At 42.5% G+C, this 12,132-nt stretch overlaps 1 protein-coding gene across 1 annotated transcript in view; it reads right to left on the bottom strand.

Annotated features, from left to right (window-relative positions):
- LOC144519095 (collagen alpha-6(VI) chain-like) overlaps positions 1-12,132 on the bottom strand; it is a 69,682-nt gene that overhangs the window by 46,096 nt on the left and 11,454 nt on the right. The window contains exons 8-14 of the mRNA XM_078251988.1: positions 11,459-12,034; positions 8,535-9,472; positions 4,652-4,730; positions 4,095-4,240; positions 3,811-3,903; positions 3,202-3,255; positions 1,682-1,753 (exon numbers count right to left, since the gene is read on the bottom strand). Of these exons, the coding sequence (XP_078108114.1) occupies positions 1,682-1,753; positions 3,202-3,255; positions 3,811-3,903; positions 4,095-4,240; positions 4,652-4,730; positions 8,535-9,472; positions 11,459-12,034 (1,958 nt within the window). The remainder of the gene's footprint in view (positions 1-1,681; positions 1,754-3,201; positions 3,256-3,810; positions 3,904-4,094; positions 4,241-4,651; positions 4,731-8,534; positions 9,473-11,458; positions 12,035-12,132) is intronic.

Below are 12,132 nucleotides of genomic sequence, written 5' to 3'. Positions count from 1 at the left end.
AAGACTGTGGGATTGACAACGCTGTGAAGAAAGTGAACACATTATTGTATTCTTATATTTAAAAAGAATAAACGATGCAGCGGCAAAATAACGGCCCAAGTCATTTTTTGACTAAAATTATTTCTTTGCCTAAATCATCTCATCATGGTGTTGGCCACCTCTGGTAAAACTGCCTACATCCTCAGTTGAGCAGGTCATGTGATTCTACTCCTTTAGTATATATAGATTAGTATAATGGCCTATGTCAAGCATGTGACTTAGGCCGTTCAGTTTTTTGTGTTTTCTGAAAAACCTGCAAAAAAATGACTTAGGCCATTATTTTAGGAAGGTGATGATAAGGAAAACTACGAAGAGCCATATGAAAGTTCAGCTCAAGAAATATATATATATATATATATTAGGGCTGTCAATCGATTAAAAAATGTCATCTAATTAATTACGTACTCTGTGATTAATTAATCAAAATTAATCGCATACATTATTAACGGTGCCTGAACCGATACTTTTTAAGAAAGTAAAAAAAGAAAAGAAATAAAAAGGGTACTAAACAACAGTCGGTGACATTAAAGAACGGCTTGTTTATTGCTAAGGCCATATGGTCACAATTAAATGATTTAATAATAATGTATAACAATAACTTATTTCACTAGTAAATTGCTGTTGAACGACAAAAACAACCACCAGATGGTAAAAGGACATTTACAATAACTTCAAATGCACCACGAGACTGTAGTGCCAGTTTCATTGAATGCACCGTCTGTGTTGTTTCTCCGACGGCAGCTGCAGATTGTTACATCCCGGTGTTGAATCCTCTACAGTAAAACACAGTCACACTTTACACCGTTTAGCGTTAGCTGTCAGCATTTTAACCGTGTTTAATCCAGCTGCTAGCTAGCGGTAGGCTAACGTTAGCTGCTGTCGAGTATAGTGTTAACTAGCTAGCGGCAGGTTAACGTTAGCTGCTGTTGAGTATAGTGTTAACTAGCTAGCGGTAGGCTAACGTTAGCTGCTGTTGAGTATAGTGTTAACTAGCTAGCGGTAGGCTAACGTTAGCTGCTGTTGAGTATTGTGTTAACTAGCGTCACATGCAGCGGGGTTTATGTTTCCTGTAACGTCTGTTTCAGAGCAGCAGAGAGAAGAGCAGACATATCAGTGGCACCAGATTTTCATCTGTATGCAAACGTCAATATGGAATGGATTAATCTGCGTTAATTTTTTTAACGCGTTATTTTTTCTCAGATTAATTAATCAAAATTAATGCGTTATTTTGACAGCACTAATACATATATATTTATTATTATTTCTTTTTATGTTTATCCGAGGTGTAGTCGGAAGAGTTGTGTTTTTAGCCTTCGGCGGAAGAAGCGTAGGTTTTCGGCCATCCTGATGTCAACGGGGAGCTCATTCCACCATGAATCCATTTTAGAAATTGTCACAAAAAACAACATCATGATATGTACAGAAGTACGTGAATCGACCCCCCCCAGGGTTCAAAATTAACTTTTTGTCCACCAGCCACATGTGTAGTTAATGTTCAAATTTTACCAGCCACTCAATAGATTATTTTGGGCTGGTGAGTGAAGCGATTCTCCCCGCTTCATATTTTAGCAGTATTTGGCTGGTTAATGGTGCTAACTGTGAACCCTGTGATCCCCTCCCCTGATTAAAGTGATATAAAAACCTTCTGTCCTCTGGCTCCGGGACAACCCTCGATGCCCGGCGGTCCGACAGGTCCAGGCGGCCCTCGATCACCCTGTGACACACAAACACAGCAAACAGTGACACAGCGGAAACAAAAAAATCACAGCGAGGAGTGACACAGCGGAAACAGAAACAGAGCAAGCAGTGACACAGCAGAAACACAAACACAGCGAGCAGTGACACGGCAGAAACACAAACGCAGCAAGCAGTGACAGCAGAAACAAGAAACAGAGCGGGCAGTGACACAGCAGAAACACAAACACAGCGAGCAGTGACAGCAGAAACAAGAAACAGAGCGGGCAGTGACAGCAGAAACAAGAAACAGAGCGGGCAGTGACACAGCAGAAACAAGAAACAGAGCGAGCAGTGACACAGCAGAAACAAGAAACAGAGCGAGCAGTGACACAGCAGAAACAACAAACACAGCGAGCAGTGACACAGCAGAAACACAAACACAGCGAGCAGTGACACGGCAGAAACACAAACGCAGCGAGCAGTGACAGCAGAAACAAGAAACAGAGCGAGCAGTGACACAGCTGAAACAAGAAACAGAGCGAGCAGTGACACAGCTGAAACAAGAAACACAGTGAGCAGTGACACAGCAGAAACAAAAAAATACAACGAGCAGTGACACAGCAGTTTATACTAGAGTCCAGAAGCTACCATCAGGTGCAGCTAACACGTTTCCATGCACATAAAATTCCAGATTTTGCTCTTATTCTGAAAATTCCTCTAAGCTGTTTACACAGCTAATGAAAGAGAATATTCCTCTAATATTCCCGTTTACATGCAGCCGTTCAAGATATGATTTTTCCAGCGTGTTCCAGCGGTGGAGGACTTATTGGAGCGTGTGAACACAGCCTCCCTTTTTCATTCCTTCTTGAAAACGTCGGGAAAAAGTGACGAGAATGCCGAAAACAAAGCGAGAAAAACGTTGAAAAAAGTGTCAAAGTTAAAAAAGAAAGAAAACAAAACAAATCAGAAAAAGCATCAAAAGTGATAAAGCAAGATTATTTTGGGATAAAAGACCAAAAACTTTTTAAAAAAGCGTGAAATACATTGTAAAAGCAACAATATTTTGACAAAAATGACAAAAACTCACAAGAAAAAGAATTGGAAAAAACATCAAAAAAGTGACAGAATTCGAAAAAAGCTAGAAAAAATATCTGAAAAAAAGACAAACCTTTTTTATAAATGTAATATTTTTTCCTTTCCTTGTTATTTTGTTTTACATTTGTTAGAATGTGTTGTGTTTCTTTCTTTCCTGTATGTGTCCTTATAATAAACTCAACTGATATACTGTACACATAAATATGAATATATCTAAGACACATGCAACTGCTGAGTTAGGGTACTGGCACCGTTTATCGTTATTGACTTTTATGTTTCAGACATTTTTTCACTCCTTCTCTTCTTCCTACTGTAATCCCATCCTGACCAAAGTTGGTATGAAATGCCGAGTAAACTCTGTGCAGATAGACTGAATATAGAAGCACTTACAGGAGCTCCCTCATCTCCCGGGAAGCCCAGCTGGCCCGTCTGTCCAGGCAAACCCTGTTCAGAGAAACACACTCAACAAGATCAGGGGTGCAGAAACATGAACACAAACTCTCAAAAGCCCAAAAAATAAGAGTCACATTGTTTACTTTCTACATATGTTTCTAAACAATCAGGGTCCTCTAGGATAAATAAATATTAATATATATATATATATATATATATATATATATATATATATATATATATATATATATATATATATATATACACTGTAGGTTGGCTACAGTTCCATCTAGATAGCTAGACAATATCACTTGCCAGGTAGCAGATGTGAGGTTCCCAAGTTAAGGAGTACACAATACTGTCATGTGATTTATTTTAGCTGGCTCAAATCGCAATAAATCAAGCCTGTCAGCGTTGATTTATGAATAAATATATGTGCGCATCTTCCAATAAAACAACTTTACACTAAAGAATAAAATGAAGCGGGCCTGTTGCGAGTGTCTGCTAGCTCTCAGCTCAGACCAGCCATCTTTTTAGCCTTTTGGCACATTTTCCCAAACGTTCCTGACATCATGTTTAAAGTTGAAAGGTGTGTATTTCAGTCACCTTTGACCCCGGGGGGCCCCAAAGGCCCGGGATGCCTTCATATCCCGAACATTTGCACATGACGTTGCAGCACTCCCTATCAGATACCGCGTCCTGCATTGAGAGAGAGAGAGAGACAGAGAGCGAGAGACACTGAGACAATGCATATACTGTATGTATGTTTCATTCTTTTCTGATCATACTGTCTGTGCACTTTGGATCCCTGCTGGTTCCTGTGAAGAACCATATGAATAAATGTTGATTGACTGATTGACATGTGGTTGGCTGTAATGTGCCGGACTTACGATCTGTTTAAGGATGGTGCTGCCGACGCTCTGCATGCCGATGCTGAGAGGAAGCTTGTAGCTGAATCCTCGGCCAAACTCCACCATCTGCAGCTGGGTGGGGTCACGCACCCCCTCCAGAGCCACCGTCAGCAGAGCGCTCACCCCTGCACACGGTAAACAGCAACTGATTGTAGGTTTTCTGTCCTAGAGCAGAGTTACTACAGGCTTCACCAAGTCAAATTTAAGATATTTTAAAGACCGTTTAAAGACCATTATGAATGAAACTTAATAAGTATATCACGACATAAAATAAAGTCTATCTAGGGAGGTCACAGGACATGTTATGCATGTATTGAAAAGCGGAAAAACATGAACATTGTCAAAAAATGGAGACAAAAACTTAGAAAAAAAGCACCAACATCTTCCAAAAAAAGTTAAACGTCAAGGATATAGACTATAGCGAACACAACTTCAACAGGGTGATTTGCTATAACAACCGCTTCGCTGTACATAATAAAATATGTAAGGGATAAATATCCCTTACATATTTTACAGAAGTAACACCCAGTGTTTACCAGACTTTCGCAGCAGCTCTGATTCATGCTGCAGTTTCATCACGTCTTCATCGAGTCCATCTGAGAAGATTACCAGCACCTGATGGACGAGATCAGAGATTAGTAGACAGTGTTACGGCTGTTTTGTTTAGTTATTTTGGGGCTTTTCCTCCTTTAATTGACAGGACAGCTAGGTGAGAAAGGGAGAGAGAGAAGACATGCAGGAAAATCGTCGAACCCTGGACCTCTGCGTCGAGGCACAAGCCTCTCAGCACATGTGCGCCTGCTCCACCCACCGAGCCAACCCGGCCACTGTTATGGCTGGTTTTAATGTGAGAGAATCCCCTCATTCCCGACAGGTCTGCAGATTATTCCAAACATGTTAGTGATTCACAGTGGGGAGAAAACTGTGCTGCTTTTTGTTCTCATTTATGTAAACCAAAGAAACATTATTTTTCGTAGTTCCGCCCCCCCCCCCAAATGTATCCCCAGAGAGAGGAAAATGGAATTATTCATGGGATGTGATAAGTAAAATGTGCATGAGCATTCTTGTTTGTTATATGTGTATATGTACCTATGGGGATGGTGGTGGTAACTAAAATGTAACAGCTTAAAGAGTAATTTTCTGGGGGTTTATATCTTTTCAATCTGTACTCTATTTTCCCATGCATTGGTGTCTAGGTGACTAATGTGATCTTTGAAGTTGGTCCAGTATTACGAAACGCTATAACCAGCAGCCGTGAACCGGGCTGCAATTTCACCCTATAGGACAAATGTACAGTGTCAGTTTGCGTTGCAGATTATTATTCTAAGTGTCTGACAACATTATGGAAATGATCCTACAGAGATAGACCTTTTTGTTAAAGAGTAAGATCCTTTTAGTTTAACATGAAACTGCCCCAAAATCACCATCACCAAACCCACCAGACTCCATGTAAACAATCAGCACTTTTAGCGTGTGTAGAGCCAGCATATCTCCACATGTAAATGGGTGAATTAAGGGTTTATTTCAACCAAACCAGAGTGGTGATTGTTTGAACAGTGGAAAGATGAACCAATACGGCTTTTGATAGTTTTATTTTGTTTATGCTGACTTTAAATGAATTGCGTTTTACGATGATAAAATCACTATTTATTTACATGGAGTCTGGTGATTTGGGCGATAGCGATTTTGCGGCTCATTCATTGATTTTCTGGATTTGCCAGCTGTGCCACTCTCACCTTCACACGAGCTTTGGACTTGATCTTGAACCGCTCCTTGAAGGAGTTTAGCATGGCAGTGTTGAAATAGGAAGGTTCTGACATCCGCAGGGTCATGACTTTATTCACCACGTCCGCGCTGTAGCCCTCAAAGTTTGTGTCGTACAAGGTACGCCCATCTCTATCTACCACTTGGAAGGCGATGTTGGGCTTGACGGGTGTGGGGCCGACACAGCACAGGCCTTCTAATGAGGAAACGTAATTGAGGATCTGTGGCAGGAAGTTCTGGAGCTTGGTGTGGCCGCTGATTAGCACCTCATCAGGAGCTCCGGCCATTCGAGAAATATCGAATCCTATGGCGATATCAATGGTGCAGTCTTCCGGGGGTGGCGGTGGGGGGTGGCGGTGGCGGTGGTTGATCGCACATGACGTCGACCACCCTTTGCTTGAGAGAGTGCAAAACATCATAGTTCCGCACAGTGAAAAACCTCTCTGGGGTGCCAGCAATCTGCAGGAGCTGCATGTCGTGGACGTCTCCAACACCGATGGTAAATACCTTAATGTTCCGATCCCTGAGAATGTCAGCTGCGTCCTCCACGTCATCATGAGAATCACCATCTGTGATCACCACCAGATTTTTGGGGACCTGGTCACGGCTGCCCTGCGACTCCTCAAAGTAAATCTTAATGTGATCCAAGGCTTTCCCTAAGTAGGTGTTTCCACCTGAGTAATCCGCATTAAGGATGTGTGTGTTCAAATCCTCCTTATTGTAGTACTCTGTGAGGTAAAACTCATCCTTAGGATTGTCACTGAACTGGCAAAGTCCAATGTGCACCAACTTTTCACCGACTTCAAAGCTGTTGACTAATGTTGTCGTGAAGTTTTTCATGATATCGTGTTCGTCTTGGTTGATGCTGCTAGACCGATCAAGTAGGAAGACAAAATCGCCACTCTTGCAAGCTGCCAAAGCAAAAAAAAGAGAGAAAGGCATTTGTCTACATTACTAATACACAAGTGTGCCTTGGAATTATAACTGTGCAGCAAACGAGACACTCAACTTCCAATTTTACTGTGGTATCTGCAAACTGATAATGAATAGGTGCAAAATATCAGGCTCCATTTACACTACAACGTTTGGGTTTAAAAACAAATATCTTTTACATTTACGTGTCCACACTGCTGCAGCATATCCGAGCCCCTAAGACAAAGACAATAGACCTTTTTCACGGCAGACATGTTGACACAGCTGTGCTTTTCCTACTATATAAAACATGCTGTGAAAAAGGTAAATAGAAACACTGCTGCCCCTGTTTTGGTTTGAAACTTCCGAGGTTTCTTTGTAGACAAACAGAGACCTTGGGAAACGAGGACGCACGTCAGTCAGTATTATCTGTTAGGTAGCTTGCATGTTTTTCAGTAACAGTTCCACCTCGCCATCGCTCCAAGATAATAAATCCCTGCTCTTACTTTTTACCATTGTTGTTCTTTCTCCAAAGTATTTTCTGTATTTCCAAACTTATACATCCATGATTTTCAACGGCAGAGTAACGTCAGACAGACTCCCAGTCTGTGTTTTCTGCTGCCTTTCGTCACCTTGTAATCACTTGTTACTTTTAGTAACAGTTCTCCCTCATCGTCGGTCCAAACTCATTAAAAGGAAAACTCTATGTCAGCCTTCATTTTGACCGACCTGACTTGATGGGTCGGAGGGCGGGCTAACCCAGAAATAACGAGCGGGATGAGTGACGAACGCCCCTCTCAAAATCTGACGAAAATCTTTGTTGATCTGAAATGAAGACAGATTCAGCAACTGCAAGGCCTATTTCTCGCTTAAAATGTTTTCAGAAACACGTTTCAGTGAACTATTTTCGTAAAATACGAGATCATATTTCGAAGAAGCCGCCATTACTATCGGCTGGAGAAGCCAGACCCACGTGACGCATTCGTCATTTCTGGGTTTAATTTTTTATATTACGCATGCACGCGCAGAACGTACGCTCAAGACGGCGTCGCTTCGGTGTGTTCAAAGGCACTTTTTGGACCTTGGGAAGCTGACTGATCAGTCTGACTGCCTTTTCTGCTGACGGTCAGCTGTCGGGTTGGTGTGTCAGGTGCTTAAGTATACGCGGAGAATATTTCTGCTACTGGAGCTAAAACTCTTCATCTTTTTTGGCCTGAAACGCAGCTTCAAAACCAAAACATAGTAGTGTAGATGTAGCCTCCGAGACTGGTAGTGCGTTCCATTTGTACTCGGAAGTCAGATTTTCCGAGTTCAAAGTTGGAAACATGCCCCCTGAAATCAGATTTCCGAGTTGGGAGGTCAGAGCCCCTCACAGTACAGTACACCAAGCAAGCAGACCTCGAAATCCAATATGGCTGCTTTCACAGTAGTGAAAGCTGTAGTAATATGCAATTTAATAGCATCTGTCTTATTTTTGTTTCATTAAATCAGTCGTACACACAGTACTGTCCAACTTTTATCTGTGGACATGTTGCTAATGTATAGTGTTTGTATGCACAAAAAAACAGCCCAATGCGTTATCAACTGGTATTGCTAACAATGGCTAACCTGGAAAGAGCAACCCCACAGTGAAATCTGACTTTTATGAATGGAACGCGTTCCACTCCTGTGTGACATTTGGGCGATAGCGATTTTGCGGCTCATTCATTGATTTTCTGGATTTGCCAGCTGTGCCACTCTCACCTTCACACGAGCTTTGGACTTGATCTTGAACCGCTCCTTGAAGGAGTTTAGCATGGCAGTGTTGAAATAGGAAGGTTCTGACATCCGCAGGGTCATGACTTTATTCACCACGTCCGCGCTGTAGCCCTCAAAGTTTGTGTCGTACAAGGTACGCCCATCTCTATCTACCACTTGGAAGGCGATGTTGGGCTTGACGGGTGTGGGGCCGACACAGCACAGGCCTTCTAATGAGGAAACGTAATTGAGGATCTGTGGCAGGAAGTTCTGGAGCTTGGTGTGGCCGCTGATTAGCACCTCATCAGGAGCTCCGGCCATTCGAGAAATATCGAATCCTATGGCGATATCAATGGTGCAGTCTTCCGGGGGTGGCGGTGGGGGTGGCGGTGGCGGTGGTTGATCGCACATGACGTCGACCACCCTTTGCTTGAGAGAGTGCAAAACATCATAGTTCCGCACAGTGAAAAACCTCTCTGGGGTGCCAGCAATCTGCAGGAGCTGCATGTCGTGGACGTCTCCAACACCGATGGTAAATACCTTAATGTTCCGATCCCTGAGAATGTCAGCTGCGTCCTCCACGTCATCATGAGAATCACCATCTGTGATCACCACCAGATTTTTGGGGACCTGGTCACGGCTGCCCTGCGACTCCTCAAAGTAAATCTTAATGTGATCCAAGGCTTTCCCTAAGTAGGTGTTTCCACCTGAGTAATCCGCATTAAGGATGTGTGTGTTCAAATCCTCCTTATTGTAGTACTCTGTGAGGTAAAACTCATCCTTAGGATTGTCACTGAACTGGCAAAGTCCAATGTGCACCAACTTTTCACCGACTTCAAAGCTGTTGACTAATGTTGTCGTGAAGTTTTTCATGATATCGTGTTCGTCTTGGTTGATGCTGCTAGACCGATCAAGTAGGAAGACAAAATCGCCACTCTTGCAAGCTGCCAAAGCAAAAAAAAGAGAGAAAGGCATTTGTCTACATTACTAATACACAAGTGTGCCTTGGAATTATAACTGTGCAGCAAACGAGACACTCAACTTCCAATTTTACTGTGGTATCTGCAAACTGATAATGAATAGGTGCAAAATATCAGGCTCCATTTACACTACAACGTTTGGGTTTAAAAAACAAATATCTTTTTACATTTACGTGTCCACACTGCTGCAGCATATCCGAGCCCCCTAAGACAAAGACAATAGACCTTTTTCACGGCAGACATGTTGACACAGCTGTGCTTTTCCTACTATATAAAACATGCTGTGAAAAAGGTAAATAGAAACACTGCTGCCCCTGTTTTGGTTTGAAACTTCCGAGGTTTCTTTGTAGACAAACAGAGACCTTGGGAAACGAGGACGCACGTCAGTCAGTATTATCTGTTAGGTAGCTTGCATGTTTTTCAGTAACAGTTCCACCTCGCCATCGCTCCAAGATAATAAATCCCTGCTCTTACTTTTTACCATTGTTGTTCTTTCTCCAAAGTATTTTCTGTATTTCCAAACTTATACATCCATGATTTTCAACGGCAGAGTAACGTCAGACAGACTCCCAGTCTGTGTTTTCTGCTGCCTTTCGTCACCTTGTAATCACTTGTTACTTTTAGTAACAGTTCTCCCTCATCGTCGGTCCAAACTCATTAAAAGGAAAACTCTATGTCAGCCTTCATTTTGACCGACCTGACTTGATGGGTCGGAGGGCGGGCTAACCCAGAAATAACGAGCGGGATGAGTGACGAACGCCCCTCTCAAAATCTGACGAAAATCTTTGTTGATCTGAAATGAAGACAGATTCAGCAACTGCACGGCCTATTTCTCGCTTAAAATGTTTTCAGAAACACGTTTCAGTGAACTATTTTTCAGTAAAATACGAGATCATATTTCGAAGAAGCCGCCATTACTATCGGCTGGAGAAGCCAGACCCACGTGACGCATTCGTCATTTCTGGGTTTAATTTTTTTATATTACGCATGCACGCGCAGAACGTACGCTCAAGACGGCGTCGCTCGGGTGTGTTCAAAGGCACTTTTTGGACCTTGGGAAGCTGACTGATCAGTCTGACTGCCTTTTCTGCTGACGGTCAGCTGTCGGGTTGGTGTGTCAGGTGCTTAAGTATACGCGGAGAATATTTCTGCTACTGGAGCTAAAACTCTTCATCTTTTTTTGGCCTGAAACGCAGCTTCAAAACCAAAACATAGTAGTGTAGATGTAGCCTCCGAGACTGGTAGTGCGTTCCATTTGTACTCGGAAGTCAGATTTTCCGAGTTCAAAGTTGGAAACATGCCCCCTGAAATCAGATTTCCGAGTTGGGAGGTCAGAGCCCCTCACAGTACAGTACACCAAGCAAGCAGACCTCGAAATCCAATATGGCTGCTTTCACAGTAGTGAAAGCTGTAGTAATATGCAATTTAATAGCATCTGTCTTATTTTTGTTTCATTAAATCAGTCGTACACACAGTACTGTCCAACTTTTATCTGTGGACATGTTGCTAATGTATAGTGTTTGTATGCACAAAAAAACAGCCCAATGCGTTATCAACTGGTATTGCTAACAATGGCTAACCTGGAAAGAGCAACCCCACAGTGAAATCTGACTTTTATGAATGGAACGCGTTCCACTCCTGTGTGACGTTATTCCCAGCTCTGATTTCCGATTTAAATGGAACGCACTATATGTGCCTCCTGTGGTCCGCAGATGATCTGGCATGCAATAATTTTCTCCATCCTTCCCTGCACCACCCACACCTGATTAGCTTGATCAGGTGTGTTCAACAAAAGGGGTCCCCATCAAGTATCACCACAGATTGGATTACTTACTTCAGTTTGTACGCCAAAGGCCCCTGACCAAGCGTAATTTTTTGACGTGCTGGGAATAAGAATGTGTTGATAAAGTGTAGAGCAAAAGCTGCAAGTCTGTGTGCCATTACTCTTACCTGACTTTGTGGTATTGCAGAGGGCAGGAGAAATTTGTTCGTAAAGAGTTTCTAGAGCCTTAAAATTGTCCACAAAGAAAACTTTGGATTTGTCGCCACCAGCCATAGTCTCCAGCTGATCAATGTTTGCTTCTTTCACTCCGACACTGATGACGATGATCCCGTTGTCTCGCAGTGCATCAGAGTGCTCTTTTAAGATGTAAGGGTTGGTGGCAGCCCCGTCTGTGATCACCATGAGAATCTGAGGAACATTTAATGCTTTACGGCCACCATGTGCAGCGTTAAAGTACTGCAACGAGAATTGTAAGGCCTCGCCCGTGTAGGTGTCTCCTTCTGGTGGCTTCTTCTTTGGTAATGCTGCAAGAACTTTTCGTCTGGAGTCATAGTCATGCAAAGAAAAATGAGACTGGGGTTGATCGGAGTAGGAAATGAGCCCAAAACGAGTCATGTCCTTGCCAACTGTGGTTTGTTTCACTATTGACTCCATAAAGATCTGCATGCTTCCATACTCTGTATCATCAATGCTTTTGGAGCTGTCCACCAGGAAAATAATGTCAGCATTATTTATTGTACAATCTGGTTGAAAGAAAAAAGAAAGAGCATAAAGTCAGTAACTTAAAAGATTGTTTAACTTTTTCAGGAAATACACTTGATTGCTGTCAAAACAAAAGTTA

This window comes from Sander vitreus, chromosome 6, assembly GCF_031162955.1.
Source record: "Sander vitreus isolate 19-12246 chromosome 6, sanVit1, whole genome shotgun sequence".
In the NCBI taxonomy this organism is placed as follows: domain Eukaryota; kingdom Metazoa; phylum Chordata; class Actinopteri; order Perciformes; family Percidae; genus Sander; species Sander vitreus.
The sequence above is the reverse complement of the archived record's forward strand: the minus strand, read 5'-3'. Positions and strand labels throughout refer to the sequence as shown.